This window comes from Trachypithecus francoisi, unplaced genomic scaffold, assembly GCF_009764315.1.
Source record: "Trachypithecus francoisi isolate TF-2019V2 unplaced genomic scaffold, Tfra_2.0 Lachesis_group2, whole genome shotgun sequence".
NCBI lineage: Eukaryota > Metazoa > Chordata > Mammalia > Primates > Cercopithecidae > Trachypithecus > Trachypithecus francoisi.
In genome coordinates, this window is record NW_022681465.1 from 158,143,903 (window position 1) to 158,163,807 (window position 19,905).

Here is a 19,905-nt window from a genome sequence, read left to right on the forward strand (position 1 = left end):
TTTTAGTAGAGGCGGGGTTTCATCATGTTGGTCAATCTGGTCTCGAACTCCTGATCTTGTGATCCGCCCACCTCGGCCTCCCAAAGTGCTGGGATTACAGGCATGAGGCACCACGCCCTGTCGACTTGTACCATCTTGATATCATCATGAGTAAAAGCCCCTGGCACAGGTCCGGTGCTTGGGAAGTGCTTGACACATGAACTACTATAGTTGTTGTTATTCTTTCAACAACTGCTTACTGAGTACCTACTGTGTGCCAGGCCCTAGGGTGGGCACTGAGAATCCAGTGGTGAAATGAACAGATGTGGCCGGGCCTCACAGATCCTCTCCAGCCCTTTCTGATCCCAACTCCATCCCTGACACCACCCCCGACAACATGGCCATCAACCCTGTGGCCTTGGCTCTTCCAGGTTCATCTGTCCCCACAGCCCCACCCATGGGGCTGCCCACTGCTTCAAAGGCTGCCAGCGAGCTCTGGGGTGGCTGCTGCAGCCAGGCACACACTCAGTGGCCAGCCAGCCTGGACCCTGGCTGTACCCAGCCAGCAGAGACCTCACTGCTGCCACCGCCGCAAGGCTCTCCACAGGCTGCCTCTCAGCATCTCAGAGGGCCCACCCACCTCTGCCTGCCTGGCCACCGGGCCAGCCACAGAGCCATCTGATTTGAATGAAACTTCAAACTTAATGACTTTCATGCTGGTTATTTAAAACACAATGTAATTTTCTAAAACACCCTATTATTTCCTTTGATAGCTACAAAGCTTCCTCCAATCCCATAAGCATGTTTATTTTTAGGGAAAAGAGTGGTTTGCAGTTGGTCATAGAGACCATAAGGAGAGGGAACCCACAGACAGCAGGGCAAAGAGTCAACCCTAGCAGCTCAGAGGCCTGTACTGCCCTGCCTCCTACTTAGTGGGTTTTCCACTGGACACTGGGGTCTCCCGGGCAGGCCGTGCCCTACTCTCACAAGCACGTTGGCAGTGACTCTTTCGGCCAACATTGGACAGTGGCCAAATAAACATCAGACTAGTGCCCTCCCAGTGCTCCCCCTCCTTGGGGCTGCTGTGTCCTCTTCTGTAAGATGGTTCCACTAGCTTTCCAATAAGCTTCCCGCCGGCATTCCAGGCATGACAAGTCTGGGGAAGGGTCCTGAGACCACCACTTCACCCTCAGCAGCCTCCTCCTGGCTCTCCCAGACATTCTGCCCTGGGTACAGCAGGGCCTCAAGCTTTGACCAGCTAAGTGAGACCTGTGCCCAGATACATTGGCCCCAGGCAGTGGCTGCCCACACTGGGAGGGTGAGTGGGTGGGGCCCTGCCAGTCAGGGCTCCCTGGCAAGGGAGGTGGCCTGGTGGTGGGTGGGTGTGCGTGCAGAGGTCAGCTGAGCCTCACCAATGCGGGGCGTCCTCTGGGAGCAGCTATTTTTAGGTCCCAGGCTTTCATGTGGCCAAATGATGTGGAGTTTACAAAGCATCAGTAATGCGTTTCAGATGGCGGCCCAGCAGGCCAGGAGGCTGGGCCCACTGCCACCAGAGCCAGGTCAGAGTTAGTCAGAATCCCTCCGCTTAGACTCCCATCACCTGTCCCTCCCCCCCCACGACCCCTTCTTGCCTGATGGGGAGGCTGGCTCTGGAGCAGTACGGCAGCAGACCCCGGCTGAGGCCCACCCAGCACACAGGCCTCTCCATGGCCAGGGATTCCCACCCCATTTTAGAGGAAGAAACTGAGACCTAGAGAGGTTCACAGATTTGCGTGAGGTCACACAGCAGGGGAAGGCATGGCTTCCTTCCCATCACAGCTCCCTGTCCTCATGGGAAAACTGGGTTTCCTGGGAGGAGATGGTTTGCCACCACTGGCACCCAAACCAGCTCAGACATGGAGTGGGGGCAACCCTAACCATGTAAACTCCCAAAGCCCACACCCACTGTTCCCTGGGGCCACGTCCTGCCCATCCATGCCTGGAGCCTCTGCCGCACACTCATCATTTGGAAGCACATGGTGTGGGGCCCAGACAGCTTTCCTGCCCTTGAAGAGAAAGCTGGTGGTTTTAATGGGGGGCAGGGCGGGGGGGTTAGGAGGAAGCTTATTTCGCAGAGTCTGCTCCTCAGATCTCCAGGCAGTTCTAGCTGTGGAGTCGGGGCTGCGGAGTGAGGGCTGTGTGTCCCCAGGCTTGCTCCGGCTCTAGGATAGTCTGCTAGCAGAACCCAGGCAGGTGGCCTCCTCCCAGAAGAGGGCCAGACTCAGGCTCATCCCAGCTATGCCCTAGGCCAGAATCCCTAACCAGCAAGGGACGGAGGCCCTCTACTCCCTGGGGAACTGGCCAAGAGGAGCCCCATGTTCCAGCAGAAAGCAGGGGAAGGGGGAACCTGTGCGGAGAACAAGCCCACCCAGGCGGTAGACAGCTTGCATGCAGCAGTGGAAGCGGGCCACACGTTTTTAAGGGAGGGAGGCGGTTTCCCAGGTCCAGACCCCAAGCATGACAGGTCGGCGAAACAGGGCAGCAAACTGCTTGAATGAAGAAGCTGATAACGTCCTGGTTTCTCAGAGACACCCACCCTCCACCCCTGCCAAAGCCCCAGGGACCCTGGAGCTCTGCTAGAGACAGTGCTGGTCAGAGATGCTCTCCACACCATGGCTAAGTCACCAATGGGCCTTGGGACCTGAGCAAGCCACTGACCTGTGGGGGCAGAGTTCCCCTCAGTAATCAGCGGGCCAGACCCTAGGCTCCCAAACCCCGAGAGAGCATGAGAGTCAAATGGAAGGATGGGAAAATGGAAACTTCTCACCCCTGAGGTACCCCTGCCTTACACTGCCCAACACCCTTGGGTCTTCTCCGCCCAAAGCCTACCCCTCCCTTGGCTCTGCTCAAGTTCCTCCCATGATCCCCATGCCTCCTAGCATGCACCCTGCCCCAGCAGCTGGCTCTCCCCGCCTTTGTCCTCTGTGTCCAATTCACACCATTGCAGGTGGGCACCGCCTTGCCCTACCATGACGCCAACATGCTGCATGTGCCCATCAGCCTCTCCCAGGCTCTGGAACCAGTGCTGCCCCAGCACCAAGGTCACGGGCTGAGCCCTTCTTCTCCAGCGTCACCACACATCCCTCACAGATCCTGGGCCTCTGTCTGTCCCTCTGCTGATGGAGCATGCCAGCTTCTGCCTCTCTCCTCCTTTGTTCCAGCAGGGCCCCCACCCAGAGTGTTCTTCCCCTCTCACCTGTGCAGGCCCCTCTCTCAGGAGCCTCCCCTGCTGCCCCCACTGGCCTCTCCCTCCCCTGTGCCCTTTTTCCAACTCCAGCAGAACCTCAAGGCCAACTTAGAGGCTCCCAATGAAAGTCTCTTTGTCTCCAGGATTGAGCTCTGGAAGGGCAGAGGGAGCCCGCCACGCGCTAACCCAGGCCAAGTATAGAGAAGGGACTCAGTCGGGGTGTGGACCCAAGATTACAGCAGAGAAAGTGTAGTCTATCGACAGGCTGAGGGCCCAAGGGTAGGGTAGGCCAGAGGACACTGTCCCGGGGGAGCTGGGAAAGGAAAGTGCAGCCAAGGCCCCAGTCCCACCTCAGCTTTCGGAGCACTCACACTCCCAGTAGAGGCCTTCCCTCCACCACCACTGCCACTCAGGAGGCACCTACTGTGTGCTGGGTTTCACATACACTGTCTCTTTCCATTCCATACTGACCCAGACAGGTGAGAACCCTCATTATCCTCAGTTTTCGATAAGGAAACTAAGGCCCAGAGGGCTACGTAACTCAGCCAGGGCCACCCAGCCAAAGAATGGCAGATACAGTATCAGAGGGTGCATCGCGCAGACTCAACGCCTTCCCTCTGTCCACTCCTCTAAGGGGCCTTGGATAAGTCCCTTCCCTGATCTGGCCTCCCTGTCCCCACCTGCAGCAGGAGGATCTGTGCACTGTACCATTGGGGGTGGGGGCCCTGGGACCTGATAAAACACCTGTTTCCTCCAACGGAGCCTTGTTTGTACACAGCAGCAGGAAGCACCAGTCACAAGGTGTGAGGGGTGTGACTGTATGGCTTTGGGACCGCAACAGCCTGTGGAGGCTCAGAGGGGCTGCGGCTTGCCTTGCACCTCCAGGAGGCTCTGGGCCCACCCCTGACCCACCTGACCTCAGCAGCTATGTGACTTTAAACCAGCACCCCCAAGCCCTGCTTAAGCTCAGCTAAACCTCCCTCCTTGGAGGGGCAGGGGATGGGGTATGGTCTCCACAGACCCAGAAAGGGGGCCACCCTCATCTGCTTCAGCCCCGCTCACTTGAGTCTCAGAGCAGCTGAGGAGGTGGCAGTGCTGATGTGAGTATTCCTGAGTGCTGCTGTGGAAACTCGCTTGGTGGAACCTGGTAGAGCTGGAGGAAGGATCCCAGGTCTCAGCAACCAATCCACGGCTCTTTGCCAGCCCAGGGTCTTGGGAAGGTCTTTTCTACCCTGCTGAACTGGTACTCACCCTGACTTTCCAGAGGAGGGGCAAGCCACCCTGAATTCCCAGCCATCCCTCCCTGCTCCCAGGACGGGCTAGGGCAGGAAGCCTGGCTCTAACCAGGGGTCTGCAGCATCGGCCCCCTTCATGGTGCTCTCCTGGCTTTGAAAGGCATCAAGGCTTTGAGGGAGCCACCCTCAAAGTCCCACCTTGGGAGCAGCGGAGAAGAGGCTGCAGATTTTTCAAATGTGATAGCCAATACTACGCAGCCTTCCAAGGAAAGAAATATAATTCACAATAGCTCACAGTCGCACTGCCCACCACAAACCTATTCAATGCAGAGCAAAAAAGGCAGAACTCCATGTCAACTGTGCTGAGCCACTGTAAGCACGGGACACTCACAGCTCGGAACCTACAGCGAAATGGGGCACCAGGGAAGCAAAACGCCTTGACTTTTCCTGCCCCTTGACCCCATAATTCTGTTTGGGTATTATGCTTCAGGAAAATAGTCAAGGTGGAAACGAAGGAGTGATGTGTACAGAACATCATTCACCCTGGGAAAGAAGGCAGCCCGGGAGCAAGCCAGAGCCACAGGGGAGGCTGCAAGCAAGGAGGCTGCCCACACCTGTGGCATCATGGCAAGAATGAGGGGCATGCACAGGGTGGCCATGGCTTCCCAGGCTGATGGCCATGAGAGTTTTTTGGTTTTTTTTTTTTGACGAGTCTGGCTCTGTTGCCCAGGCTGGAGTGTAGTGGCTGATCTGGGCTCACTGCAACCTCCACCTCCCAGGTTCAAGCGATTCTCCTACCTCAGCCTCCCGAGTAGAGTAGCTGGGATTATAGGCGTGTGCCACCATGCCCAGCTAATTTTTGTATTTTTAGTAGAGACCGGGTTTCACCATGTTGGCCAGGCTGGTCTTGAACTCCTGGCCTCAAGTGATCCACCTACCTTGACCTCCCAAAGTGCTGGGATTACAGGCATGAGCCACCATGCCCAGCCAATCTTTTTTTTTTTTTTTTTTTTTTAAACAAAACAGCTTAAGCTTCCAATGTCTCATGTAAAGGACTTTTATATGACAAGGAAGAGGAGTCTCTTTCAGGTTAATCTTTGTGATGGCAGGAGAGAATTCTGAGGAAGGAATGAGTGGCTGTGGCTCCCTACCTGGGATAGCACTTTCCCTCCTAAGAATTCTGGGTCAGGCAGGGCAGTGAGTAGGTGGCCTGTATACCTGAGTCCCCAGTCCCTGGGTTCAGACCTCCAGACCCCTCCGTGCCCAAGTCCATGTGGGGCCCACGAGTGAGCCACCACTGGCCGCCTGGGAGCCAGGCCAGCAAGGGACAAGGGTTCAGTCATGGCTGACTCCCCCTGGCCAGGCTGCACTGGCACCTCTCTGGGCCCCTCCCTGGCACTGCTGTTGGTCCTCACTCCAACTCTGGGAGGAGGGCTCACCACTCCCATTGTGCAGAGAAGGAAACGAACAGCCAGGCTTTCTTTGGGTTAAGCATGGTGAGTGCATTGTAAAGCAGTGCCAACCATCTGAGCCTAAAGAGTTGCCAGGGCGGGCAAGGCAGCCAGAGTCGAGGGATGAGGAGGGTCCCACTGGGAATGGTCAGAGGAGGCTCCCTGAGGTGGAGACATCTGAATTGAGCCCTGAGTGAGGAATGAAAAGGTGGCGGCTACGTGCAGGGCTGCGGCAGAGACTTCCAAACGGAGGGAAGCAGTGTAGGAGTCCTGGGGTGGAAAAAAGCGGCTGGCTGTAAGACCCCCTAGGACAGGGAGGGGACTGCTGTCAGGGAGACAGCAAGAGGCTGGTACAGGTGATGAGGGGCGGCTGGTGGGGGCCACCCAGGTGCTCAGCTGTGGTGAGTGGCTTGGACTTTACTCCAAGAGCAATGGGAAGCTAATGCAGGGTTTAATCAGGTCAGAGATGTGATCTGATTCTGTTTTTAAAGGACCCCTTTGGCTGCTACATGAAGCCTGGATTGTGGGTTAGGATGGGGGTTAGGGGGTGAGGGAGGGGTCCTCTGGAGGCTGTTGCTGCTGTCTGGGTGAGAGATGGCGATGGCTGGGGCTTCGGGTGCTGACTGCAGAGAAGTAGGGAGGTTTGGGATGTGTTCAGAGGGAAGCCTGGGGCCTGCCAGTCCCTCCTCTGTCTTCATCTGTTGGACACCCAGTGGCCTTCAGAGTGCTGCTCAGTGGGCCCTCCCTCACAGCCCGGGCTGGGGCTGGCTCTGCCCGGGACACCTCAGTGACAGCACTCCTCTGGCCAGCTCTGCTTCAGGTCTCTACCTGTCTCCTCTGCTCAGCCGGGCACTCCCAGGGGAAGAGCTTGGTTCCAGTCTGGGGGTCCAGTACCTGGTACCCAGCCTGGTGCCAAATTCCCACCTAATAGGCTTCACTCCAACCAGGACTGGCGCTCAGCACCAATAACTAACACTTTTCAGCAAGGCCCATGGCTCGCTTTGCAGCATGTGGAAGCCGGTGGGTGCTCCTGCGCCTACTCATCTCTGCAAAGCTCCTCGGACAGGCTGGCCATGCGTCAGCAACACTTCCTTCCTCTGCTGCAGCCTTGCTCATACCCTCACCTCCTGTTCCCCCGGGCACGCTCTGGACCTGCCGGGAGTCCCAACATGAGTCCACTGCCTCAGTGAGGCTCCTTCTGCTGGACCTGACACCTGACGCCTGACCCCCTGGCTTAGGGCATCCCTAGGCATTTGGATGGCTGTGGAGATCAGGGACAGGGACACATGGCCCCAAGCCTGCAACAGCCAAAGGCTTCAGCCTTCTTATTTAAATTGAGATGTAATTCACATATCGTAAAATACGTTGTTTTAAAGGTATATAATTCAGTGGCTTTTAGTATATTCATAAGATTGTGCAGCTGCCACCACTATCTAATTCCAGAACCTATTCATCACCCCAGAAAGTATCCCCATACCCATGCGCAGTCGCTCCCTGGGCCCCTCTTCCATCAGCCCCTAGCAAGCACGAATCCTCTTTCTGTCTCTATGGATGTGTCTACTCTGGATATTTCATCAAAATGGCAAAAGGCTCGGCATCTGTCCAAGCTACAGACTCCAAGTGGAGCTCATGGAAGAAGCCACAGCGCAACGCGGCCTCACATCATTTTTGGATGTGACAAGACTGACTACACTGCCGTATGCATCCAGGAACCTGAGTTTGCCTAAGGAATGATGCCTTACTCATCCCAGAATCCCCTCAAAGTACTGCCTAAGATCAGCTCACTATCCTCCCACTCACCACCTCCACCTACTCTCAGGTCTCAAAGCAGAGAAGAGAAAACAAAACCAAACCAAAGCCCAGGCAACACAGTGAGACCCATCGCTCCAGAAACAAAAGCAAACTTAGCTGGGCATGGTAGTGCATACCTGTTGTCCCAGCTACTCAGGAGGCTGAGGTGGGAGGATCGCTTGAGCCCAGGAGTTCGAGGCTGCAGTGAGCCAAGATCATACCACTGCACTCCAGCCTGGGCACCAGAGTGAGACCCTGTCTCTAAAACAAACACAAACACAAAACAAAAAAACCCTGGTTACTGGTCTAGGCCAGTAACTGCCTGCAAGCCTACATCAGGTGCCTGACAGTGTTCACGGAATAAACTTTGACCTAATTTTTTCTTCCTCAAACAAGCTTAAGAGAAGCCAACTACCAAAAAGAAGGAACCTTTTCGGAAGAAAAAAAAAAAAGTATGTCCCGTGGCAGTTGGCTGTGAGGTGGTCATTCAGCCCATTGCTCCCCGCAAGGTTCGAGCTGGCCTGTTTCGAGGTCTCTAACACAGCAGCCGCATGCGCATCCCACCCACATGGGCAGAGCAGGTCCCTGGTACAGGCTTTCCCCGCTCCCAAGGGAGGTCCAGTGACTGGCCTCAAGCCTCTCAGCTAAGTGTTGATCACATGGGTGCCCTCAGGGAAGGCCGGGCAAAGGGCAAGGGGGCCTGGATCTAAGGCCTGTGGCAGGACCCGAGCAGCAAGCTGTCTGTCCTTTAAAGATGGGCTTGGGAAAGTGACCAGCTTTGGAAAAATCTTCCAAAGGCAGTTTTTCCTCAGGGCCATTGCAAGGGGCTCCTGACCCAAGATAAGAGGATCATTCTGGGTTCCAGACACATGAACCTTGAATCCAATGATAAATGTGCTTGTAAAATGTGGGGGTGGATTCACTTTGCTTGGTAAAACCCAATCACATTTTAAATGCCCACACGTCTTCAGGTAATGCAAGCAAATACTCTGACTTGCTATGTGTTTATAACGGTCAGGTTTGCTTAAAAGAGGTTCCCCTACATTCACATACATCTTCCTCACCCAGTGTCACTCCAGCTTACACCTTTGCCTCTGTCCTTTTTTGCAGCCCCACAGAGCAGCTGAGGCCAGGGCACAGAGAGCCAGTGTCAGAGCCCATCCTTCCCCTCCTCATGTGTGCCCAGAAGCCACACAGTGGGGACTGTGGCTGCGTGGGGAGGAGGGCAAGGGGATATGTACCTATAGGAGCAGGTGCGATACATAGAAATGTATCTGCTGTAGCTTGAGAAAGATTGAAAGGTGAAAAATAAATGACCCAGGTCAGTGGTGGTGTGCCTCCCTCACTGTCCTGACTTTTAGAGCCCACTCTTGACCCATGTGGGCCAAAGGACACCAAATGGTTCCATCACCCATACCCTGACAGGAGAACGAGGCCTTCCCTGCTCCAGATACTCTCCCAGCACTTGCCCACACCACTAGATGACCTCCGAAAGGAGGCCTTTTCCCTGTGCTGCTGTGGAGCCCCGGGAAGCTGGAGTGGAGGCTTGGGCCTAGGCCTTTTGTTTAATCATGGTTCCAAGGTGACCCAGGCCCCCATGCAAGTGGCTCACCTGTCAGAAGTTGGGCACTGGTAAGTTATGTCAACCTGGTCCCAAATCTAAGGGTTTACATCTTGTAGGGATCCAAAATGCATCTTTGTTAAGCATGGGCTCGTGCAGGGTGAGTTCTCTGGGTATAGTCACTGCATCGGGCAGGAATGCTGGGGGGCACGCCCCCCACCTCACAGACGTGGAAGGAAGTGAACCACCTCATATACCAAGCCACTCCAGAGCAGAAAGTCGGATACAGAGACTACTTGGAAAACATGCTCATTTTACAGATGAGGAAATAGGGGCCCAAAGGGCAAGGAGTTCATTTCTAGAGCCGGCCATATAACAGGTTTTCCAGCCTGGGCTTCTGGAAAGAAGCCTGTATGTCTTCTCACTCCCACTGACTTCGCATCCAGCAGCTCTCAGAACCACCCTCTTCACTCTTGGTCTGAAACAGCCTAGCAGTTACTCTCCTTCCTCTGGTGACCCCACTGTAGCCATGTGAGCCTCCAGCCTGCCAGCCCCACCTGCACTGGGCTTACATTCACACCCAACACTCGCTTACCACAGTCCTCCAAACCTTCCATGTACCTTCACCCCAACTTGGACCAACTGAGAAGAGTGTGAAACACGAATAGGAATTTCTTTAAAAGCACAGCTGTACTGCTCCAAAGCACTCAGAATAGGCTCTTCACACTTTAGGTCATCTGCACCAAGGGGCATGCTTTGTAATGATCATGAAATGTTTTCAAAGCACTGGGACTTAAAAATATTTAATTCGGCCGGGCGCGGTGGCTCAAGCCTGTAATCCCAGCACTTTGGGAGGCCGAGACGGGCGGATCACGAGGTCAGGAGATGGAGACCATCCTGGCTAACACGGTGAAACCCCGTCTCTACTAAAAATACAAAAAAAAAAAACTAGCCGGGCGAGGTGGCGGGCGCTGTAGTCCCAGCTACTCGGGAGGCTGAGGCAGGAGAATGGCGTAAACCCGGGAGGCGGAGCTTGCAGTGAGCTGAGATCTGGCCACTGCACTCCAGCCTGGGCGACAGAGCGAGACTCCATCTCAACAACAACAACAACAAAATTTAATTCACGAATTCATTAAACTGGTCCCTTCTCAATATCCCTGATTTGTAGCACCTTTGCCAACCCTTCCTGGTGTGTCTGAGACCAAGCCAGTTTCCTAAGAACCCACTTTCCACACATGGTGTTCAGGGTCCTTCTTTGGCAAGGGTGCACTCACGCCAGTAAGGACACAGCCGAGTACAGCCCGTTTCTCCTGCACAACCAGGGCACCTGAACAGATCAGCTTTCCTGCCCACTCCTCCAAGCGCCAAGGAGGCTCAGGGTTTCCTGGGCTAGTTAGAAAGTTAATTGCAAAGCTCTGAGATCAGATCAGAGCAGCCAGGAGCGAGGGTGGTCTCGGCTCAAAAGTTCTCTAAGAAGAGCCCACCCTGGCATCACCCAGCACCAGGACAGAGACTGCACCTGCTTATGAGCAAGCTGGGAAGACAAAAGCCAAGAGCCAGAGGGCAAGGGGGTGCCCCAGGGCGGCCTCTCCTTCCTTCAGCAAAGTTCTCCTTTTGGTTCAGATCCCACTGGGTGTGTATGGGAAGAAAGACCAGCACAGGAGTCTCGTCTATTTTGTTCCAGGCAGAAGTCTCTTGCCGGTGCCTCACCTACCTGGTCAAGGAGGCTGCAAGCACAGGGCGGCACTGGCTGCGGGGTCCACTTACCAGCGGGGGCTGCGGCTGGGGGTGCTGCCCTGCTCCCGAGGGGGGTGGGTAGTGCATGAGCAGATTGAAGGCGGAGTAGACGGTCTCTTTGTACATGCCGCTGGTACACTCCGAAGCCTTCAGGCCTGGAAAAGCCACAGCTGGGTCAGACACACCAGCCCTGGTGGCGGCTGGGACTGAAGGCTGTCTGCTCTTGAGAGAAAAACAATTGCCAAAGGGTCCCCTGCAAGTTCCTGACTTGGGAAGGAACGGGTTGGGAGTATCCGCAGTGCCAAGTTTTAGGGGAAGGACCTGGAGTGCAGGCCTCCCCGAGGTGGCCACTACTTGACCTCCCCCCGCCCCCCTCGCCTTCCAACCAAGAAACCTTGGCCAGTTCTGTCTCCTGAAGACGGCGGATTAGTCAGTCACCTGGGCAGGAGGGGAGGAGGGGATGGCGGGGGTCTGTTTACTCCTATAAAGGTCAGGGCACCGGAAGTGACTCGACCCGGCGGCGCCCGGGAAGCCCGCCCCCCACTCCCCACCCCTCGGTTTTGCCGCCTCCCGAGCTGCGGTGGAGGAGGCACCCGGCTTCCCGCGGTCCTCGGCGTCCCGGTCCCACCGAGGCCAGGGCCTGAGAGCGAGGAAGGGGGTCCGGGCCGGGCAGAAACTCACCGTCCTCCAGGGGCTCTGGAAGTTTGTCCGAGAAGAGTCTCTGCGCAGCGTGCTCCCGCCCGAGAGCCTGGAGGGAGAACCGGAGGGGAGTGAGGGGCGGTGGGACCGCAGGGATCGGGACAGACGCCGGGGCAGGGACGCCCTGCGCGCTGGAGACCCCGAGGGCCGCGCGCAGCTGGGGCGGCGGGGCGCGGCGACCGCGGGGGAGGAGCCGGCGTCGGCGGGGGCTCACCTCGGCCCCGACCTCGGCCTCGCCCAGGGCCCCGGCGCCGGCCCCTGGGACCCCCGGGATCCCTGCGCCGCCGGCCGCGCCCTCGGACTCGTTCACGAGCGACGACTTGAGCTCGGCGAGGTCGCGCTCGGGACCGGCGGCGCTGTCGCGGATTTTGTCGTCCTGCTCCTCTCCCTCATCCTGGAAGGCCAGCAGCTCGTCCGGTGCGCCGAGGTCGTCGCCGCCGCCCGCGCCGCCCCCGCCTGAGTCCAGCTGCGGCATGGTGCGCTCCGCTCGCCGTGGCGCGGGGCGCTGGGCGCGGGGAGTGCGGGGCGCGCAGCCGGCCCGGGGGGCGGCGAGCCCGGAGTCCGAACCTCCGAGCTCGGATCGCGGCGGGCGGAGCGCGGGCTGACTCCGCCTGGGCGGGCTGCAGGCGCGGGCTAGGGCGCCGGGCAGAGCGGCTCCGGGAGCTGGCGGGTCCGAACATCAAAGGCGCCGCCGGCCGAGTGCCGGGGGCGGGGCGGGCGGTGGGGGCGGGTCCGGCCGGGGGCGGGACACAGGTCCGCCCCGCCCCTTCTCTCCCGGGTGAGGCCGGGACGCGCCCACTGGGCGTAGCCTTAAAGGGCTCGCTCTCCTGGAGCGCACCCCGAGCGAGAAGTCGGACCAGACTGAGAATGATCACCCTTCTTCCGAAACGCAGAGACTCTAAAGGGAACTCCTGAGCCCCACCTTACTCAGCTACAACCGATATTCCCCCTGCTTCCTGCGCCCAGGTTTCTCCTCCGGCTGCCGAGGGCGGGAGTCCCCTAGGCCCTTGGGACTTGGGCGTGGCTTACCACTGCAGCCTTGGTGTGAACTGTATAGTGCTCAGCCTCCAGTGCGCCCTGTGCTTTGAACTGGGGGCTTCCTAGGGCTTGAGGCTGTGCTCGGACCCCAGGAAACCGGCAGCGTTGGGACTCCGCGGCGCTGTCGCGGCTCTTGCCCCATCCTCCATCCCTGTGCCAATCAGGGACTTCCTTCTCGGCTGCCTGCATACAGCGCGAACACAAGCATACCCCCCTTCGCACATTTATTGAGCTCCTGTTGCATGCAGAGCTTATACATCACACATCTGTGACGGGCCCCTCAACCAGGCGACGGCTCTGAGCCGCAAACACAGCCAAGAGCATCAGACCTCAGCCGATCCTCCAAGTCCCAGCCCGTACTACTCTCCCAACTCGGTTCCATGACTGGAACCTGCAGCCCGGAGACTCAGAGCTTTGGGCAGCCACGTGGGCGCGGGATTCCGACGTGGGTCCCTCGTCCACAGCAACTCCACCCTAGAAGTCGCGTTTAGGGAGCACATGACTCTCAAGTTGACCCTGGCCTGACTAATCCTCTAACCCTCGCTCGATCCAGGCTGAAACATCTAGATTTGCGGAGCGCGGGAAAGTGCCTGGATTCCAGCGCATCTGCATAGCACCCGGGTCTGCGTCCACGCGGGCCTCCACGGCACACTTGGCCTGGCTCAGCCACTGAATCTACAAAAGACGCCGGTCCTTTGGATCGCGATGCAGTCAACTGCAGCCCCCCTAGCAGGTTTCTGTGCTGGATTCAGTGTAGACGCTCACGCCTCTTCTGAGAGCAGTTGGAATAGAGGGTATTTGCAGCAGGGCGGGGTATTGGACGCCTCTCCCGCTGAGGGCCCCACAGGACCCCTGGCAGCGGTGCAAAGCCGGGCCGGAAGACAGCCGTGCCTCCCTCCGGGTCCAGGCCCGGCATGGCTGGCTGCGGATCAAAGAGCCAGGGCATGCTTCCCTGTGTTCAGATCCTATCTGTGCCCGCCCAGCGGGGCACCTCGGACACCACAACCCCCTCCCCCGCCACCTCCGGGCTAGGGTGCCCACTTTTCCTCCTTTCCCCAGGCCAGGGCTGGGGGGTGGCATGGGCATGAGTGCTCAGTTTGGTGATGGAGATGAGGGGGAGAGGTCTCCCCAGCCTCCTTCCAGGTGGTCTTGCCGCTCAGTCTCGCCTCATCTGCTCCGGATTGGCGGGGAAGGGGGGGGCTTGGCCCTGCCCGGAGGAGAGAGGCATAGGGACAGGGTCTCAGAGCCTCCCCCACCTCAGCTCCTAAGGTTATAGGTAGGGTCTGGCTTGGGGTGAGCCTCCTCTGGGACAACTGAAAGGAAATCCGGATCTGCCCAACCCAATGGCTTTAGGGGTCCTGTGTTTGTAGGGAACCCTGGTTCTGCAGGAACCTTCTCCAGAATAGCTGTCCCCAGACCCATGAGTTCCCCCGACACAGATCAGTGGAGGCTGACGTGTTCCCCAGTCCTTGGAGAAAGGAGAGAAGTCAGAACAACAGTGAGGTTCTTTTTGTTTTGTTTTGTTTTCTCAATAAGGTTAAAACTTTCCAGCTTGGTATTAGCCTTTAATCAAGGGTTATGCCCTTATTGCTTTATTGGTGTGAAAACATCTTTTCTTTGCTAAAATGATGGTGGGACAAGTTTGTTTTTTCATGTCCTTATTTGGCAAAAGAAAATAAGGAACTTTTTTTCCCCGTCTGTTAACTCCCCCACCCTCAAGTTTCTTTGGACGTTTTATAGTCTGGGAACAACTGTCCTATGGGGTCATGGCTCCAACTCCCCACCCTGCTGGTTGGAACCAGAGGAGAGGGTGGGTGAGTAGGGAGAGTAGGGCTGTGAGGAGGAGTGAGGGAGAGAAAGGCTGAGTCACAGGCATCCACAGCCACACTGAAATCAGTCTGAAGGATCATCTACTGTGTACCTAGCCCTGGCTTGGGCTGTGGAGAGGGAAGGGCTAGAGGTGTCTGCCTTCCAGGAGCCTTTGGTTGCTTTGAGAAGCTGAAGAGTTATTAGAGCCGATTTAGGTGCTAGAGTAGTCTATACAGATAGTGGACAGAAAGAGCTCAGATATGGTGAGATCAGTGTGGACTGGAGTAGTCAGGGTGGCTTCCCGAAGGAGGTAGATTTCACGTGGGCCTGGATGGCTTAGGAGGGTTTGGAAAGCTGGAAAGGAACAAGAGCTCTGACTTGTTCCCCAGAAGTTGGTGCAGCCCCGCAGGAGCCCCTTGTCCAGGCAGCACTGATTCCTTCGCCACCATCTGCACGATGACCAACCTCATATACTGAGTGATTGCTATGTGCCAGGTATCCTGTCAAGAGCTTCACACACATTATCTCATTTAGTCATTACACCAACCCTATGACATAGGGACTCGTATCCCCATTTGACTAATGAGGAAACTGAAGCTCAGAGAGGTTAAGTCACCTAAGTTCTCACAGCTTGAAAATGAAGGTGTCAGAATTCGAAACCCAGGCAGCCTGACTCCTGAGCCCACACCCTAACTGTCACTCTAGTGTTCCATTATGATCCCGAAAATTCCAGAGGGAGTCCTTATTTGCTTTGTGGTCTTGGCAGATAAATGCTGACAAATGAGCTGTCACTAATCTGGAGCCCTGACTTTCTGGGTGGCTCATGTTGCATGAAGGGGGCCATCTACAGGATTAGGGAATCATTTTGATGGTCTGTATAGGGTGGCCCAAGACCTTTGCTGGCAGAGAGGGCCTAGAATCTCTCCCTTGAGCCAGACAGATCTCAGTGTGTGCCGTCTCTCTCCTGAGCCCACCCGAGGCCACCTGTTCTGGGAATTGGCTCAGATCACATACAGAGATGATAGACACTGGGGTTCTTCCACAGGGTAGTGAGTGGAATCAGCTGTGGTTGCCCCCCTGGAGGTGACCAGGGAGTTTCAGGACCAGGACCAGCTGCACGGAGGCCCCAAAGTCTTCTGGATTCATCCAGACCAGGCCAGAGCTGGTGATTTAATAAGGCTTCATCTTCATTCTAATGAACTTGCACTACTCAGATGCTGGAAACAGGACTCAGTCAGGACTCCCAAGGCTTGAGGGTTGTTGGAGCAAAAGAGCTCCAGCTTCAGATTTGAACAGTCTTAAGTTTCCATCTCTGCCCTGCCACTTACTAGCTGTGGGACCCCCAGCAGATTGCTGACCCTCTCTGAGCCTCAGTCTCCCCATAGGTTAAATGGACATCCTATGCGGGCCTGCCCTGCTCTGTTGGAGTGCAGTTGAGATGAATCACTGTACCCTAGTGAAGAGCTTAGCACAGCGCCTGGTGCATTCCAAGTGTCTAATGGGTGCTCTTGAAGGAGATCTTTTTTGGAAGTTGTTGGGCTAATTGGCTCTTCGTGTAACATCACGTAAATCATCTGAATGTTCTCATGGCCTGAGCCCACTTAATCATGGCTAAAGCTGAAAATATACATTTCCTTTCCTTTTCTTCCAAGCTCCTTTAACATGAAAGGGCCGCGTAAACCCTCTGACCTTTTCTAACAGGGAGACCCTTGAAATGTGGCATTTCCAGAAAACGGCTCAAAGGAGCCCCAGATGGATTTAGTAAATAACAGCAAGGAGAGGTTGTGAGCGGCGTCTCTTCCTGCTCACCAGCCCGCCTGGCATCCTGTTGGGGCTTGCCCAAAGCCGCCTGGAGGTTGGGCTGCTGGCTCTGGGCAGGAGCACTTCCCATGGAGCATCCTCTGAGGGCAAAACCCGGTCACAGGTCCTAGAGGTAGACTGTGGTTTGTTACTAGAAACACAGTTTGCTTTCTGGAAACTTTGTGTACTTTCACTGTTTGTTGAGGCGTGTGTGTCCGTGTGTGTGCATGTAGGTGGTTGTGACCTACAGAAAAGCAAGCACACACAATTGCTGGGATGCTGCTACTCTGCATCAGGTACCAGGCAGCTGCCCTTAAAATGAAGCAAGGGGGGCCGGGCGCGGTGGCTCACGCCTGTAATCCCAGCACTTTGGGAGGCCGAGACGGGCGGATCATGAGGTCAGGAGATCGAGACCATCCTGGCTAACACGGTGAAACCCCGTCTCTACTAAAAAATACAAAAAAAAATTAGCCAGGCGTGGTGGCGGCGCCTGTAGTCCCAGCTACTTGGGAGGCTGAGGCAGGAGAATGGCGTGAACCCGGGAGGCGGAGCTTGCAGTGAGCCGAGATCGCCACTGTACTCCAGCCTGGGCCACAGAGCGAGACTCTGTCTCAAAAACAAAAACAAAAACAAAATAAAGCAAGGGGCTTTGGGGTCAGTTCTTTCTTCATAAGGAAGGAAGGACTTTTCTGTGGGTTCTCCCTCCTGCTCCATCCCTCGGACTTCATGCAATAACCAAGAATTGTTATTAAAATAAAGACTTAATAACAAAATTGGCAGTTCATATTTCCTGATGAAATCCTAAGGAAATTTGGCCAAATTGGTTTGAGAGGTGATGGGCAAATTATGAGAAGAGCTGCCCCAGAGGTTCACAGGGCTTGTTAGGACTATTTCCCATGGGTTATTTTTCCTGCATTGTGCCAGCCATTGTTCCTGATGAATGGGATTGGGGTTCCCTCACCAGAAGGAAAAATTAGGCTTGAATTTCCCCAGGCAGGGGTCTAGAGTCAGAGACACCAAGGCGGCGACAGCAAAGGCAAGCGTGGAGTGGCCGCTGTGTGCCAGGTCCTAGGCTGCCAGGTGTACCCTTTGTCTAAGGGATTGGGAGTGCCAGCCTATGTCCTGGTCCCTGACCTAACACTGGCTTGCCGAGTGAACTCAAGTCAGTCCTCTGCCTTCTTTGGGCCCAGATTCACCTGGAAACTGCAGGTGCCTCTAAGTTCTTTTTTTTTTTTTTTTTTTTTTTTTTGTTGAGATGATGGAGCCTCGCTCTTATTGCTCAGACTGGAGGGCAGTGGCACCATCTCAGTTCACTGCAACCTCTGCCTCCCAGGTTCAAGTGATTCTCCTGCCTCAGCCTCCCCAGTAGCTGGGATTACAGGCGCCTGCCACCACGCTTGGCTAATTTTTGTATTTTTAGTAGAGACAGGGTTTCACCCATGTTGGCCATGCTGGTCTCGAACTCCTGACCTCAGGTGATTCACTTGTCTTGGACTCCCAAAATGCTGGGATTATAGGCGTGAGCCACTGTGTCTGGCCAGGTGCCTCTAAGTTCTAAGGATGCCATGAAGAGTTTACGGCTTTGAGACTGGAGGTGAGAGACAAGAGGCATCACAAATGCAGCAGGAGGTGGAGCACACCAAGGCCCAGTGTTCACATGGAAGTCACCTGCAGCTTCACAGAGGAATGCGCCCACACTAAATCCTATGCGGGCTGGGGAGACAGCCTCAGACACATTGAGAGAGGAATGTCTTATTGAGAAAGAACTATCAATATCGCTTTTTGAGACAGGGCTATACAGGGCTTTGTTGCTTATCCCTAGGGCCTGGCACAGAACTGGCAACCTGCAGTGCTCAGAAGTTTTTGGATGGATGGCTGAATGGAAGGATGGATCATCCACAGCAGTGATCACTTAGAATCCAGGGAGTAGTTAGCAGGTCCCCATACCTGCCATCAGGCAACTCACCATCTTGTGGAAGACATCAGGCCCAAAAGAGGCTTTGAGAGCCAGGAGTTCAGAAACCCTCCTGGGTGTTTTATGCATGTCATGGCACACAACATGGCAGTTAGGGAGGACTTCCTAGAGGAAGGAGGTCCTAGGTCAGCCTAGGAGAGAAGAGGGATTAAAGATGAGGTGGCCTTTTTCAGGTGGGGCAGTAAGCCACACTCTGGGTGATGGTGGACTTTGACCCCATAGGGTCCCTGGGACCTAGGTGAACTAGGTCCTGGGGGAGAGTGTGGCCATCCATTGAACCTTGCCTAGAATGGCACCTTTTCGTGTCCCAGTTCCTGCAGTCCTCCAATCCCTGCCACCTGGGACAATTCCTCCAAGAATTCCCTCCCCAGGACACTGGCTCTCCCTGTCTGCCCCTTCTCCTAGAATAGACTACCTCCCAGTGTATGACCCACTGCCTTGCATGGGGCTTCAAGACTTTCCTGGCTCAGTGCCCCAAGGAAAGCTCACCCTCTTATTCCATATTCACCCCTCTCCAGCCCAGGACAACACAGGTAGTAGGGGAAGGAGCAACAGGATGTGGTGGGCAGGATAAATTTGACGAGGACCTATACCAGATCCTGTAGTCACTGCTTACTACACCTCTAACCAGGCCTCCCTCCTGCCCAAATGGATTCTCACTTCTTGGGATCATGGTACCTTCATCTGTGCCCTTGCTGAATACTAACATGGGCCAAGCATACTGTGGCACTTAATAAATGCTTTCTGCCCAGGGGATGGGGCTGTTGCATAATGGTCCACTGTGTTTCCGCAGGCTCCTAGCGTGGGGGTTGGGAGTGGGGACGGACGGGTTTCCAGTTCATTTGTTAGCTGGGCATTCTGCAGTCTGAGGCGTCTTTGTCTTTTTAAGGCCTATCCCTGGTCTCTCCCTAATCCAGGAAGCATCCCTGCCTCCCTAGGTCCACAGAGGCCCTTTCTCCTTTCAGGAATCTCATTGCCTTTAGAATTGAAGCCACCATCATATCCTGAGCTGTTGGCCTCTGTTTCCTGTGAGTGAGTCTCCTGTCCCTCTGCTGCTGTGTCTTTGTTTTCTGTTGGTCAAGAGCTGAGCTTGAAACTCACAGCCTGGGTGTGAACTCAACTTCTCTACTTACTCAGTGTGAGCAGGACCTTCAGCAAGCCACCTCTTTCTTGGAGCCTTCTTTTTCTCATCTGTTGAGTGGGGGTAAGAGTAATACTTGTCTCAAAGAGCTGGGAAGATGGAATGAGTTCCTGCTTGTAGAGTACTTAGCCCAATGTCTAGGGCAGAGTAGATACTTGCTGAGTGGTGACTGTTGTCACTTATTATTATTGTTCCCAGGCAGCAGGGCTGAGCTCAGAACCAGGTCTGTTATGGTGCTTAGCATCTGTTGCCTGAGCAAGCAGCTGCCTTTGCAATCCTGCAATCTTGCAAGGGTCATGGGTGGAGAGTGGGGACCAGGGCGGGGAGGGCACCAGGAATCTTGCTTTCTGAGGCCAGGCTGAGGCCGCCAGGACGTTCAGCCTGAGTGGTGACTCCTCTTGCCAAGAGATGGCCATCTCCAGATGTCTGCAGGCCGGAGGAGCCGGCTGGCCATGTGGGGGCC

At 55.7% G+C, this 19,905-nt stretch overlaps 1 protein-coding gene across 14 annotated transcripts in view; it reads right to left on the reverse strand.

Moving 5' to 3' along the window:
- The window catches only part of TCF7 (transcription factor 7), a 35,149-nt gene extending 22,761 nt beyond the window's left edge, over window positions 1–12,388 (reverse strand). For 5 of the 14 annotated variants that reach the window (XM_033181214.1, XM_033181216.1, XM_033181209.1 and 2 more), the window contains exons 1-3: window positions 11,894–12,386; window positions 11,662–11,728; window positions 11,011–11,135 (exon numbers count right to left, since the gene is read on the reverse strand). In XM_033181214.1, the coding sequence (XP_033037105.1) occupies window positions 11,011–11,135; window positions 11,662–11,728; window positions 11,894–12,154 (453 nt within the window). In that variant the 5' untranslated portion in view covers window positions 12,155–12,386. Of the gene's footprint in view, window positions 1–11,010; window positions 11,136–11,374; window positions 11,465–11,661; window positions 11,729–11,893 lie in introns of those variants that run through there. The other 9 variants (XM_033181219.1, XM_033181217.1, XM_033181215.1 and 6 more) reach the window with 4 other exon arrangements.
- Between the last annotated feature and the right edge of the window lie 7,517 nt (window positions 12,389–19,905).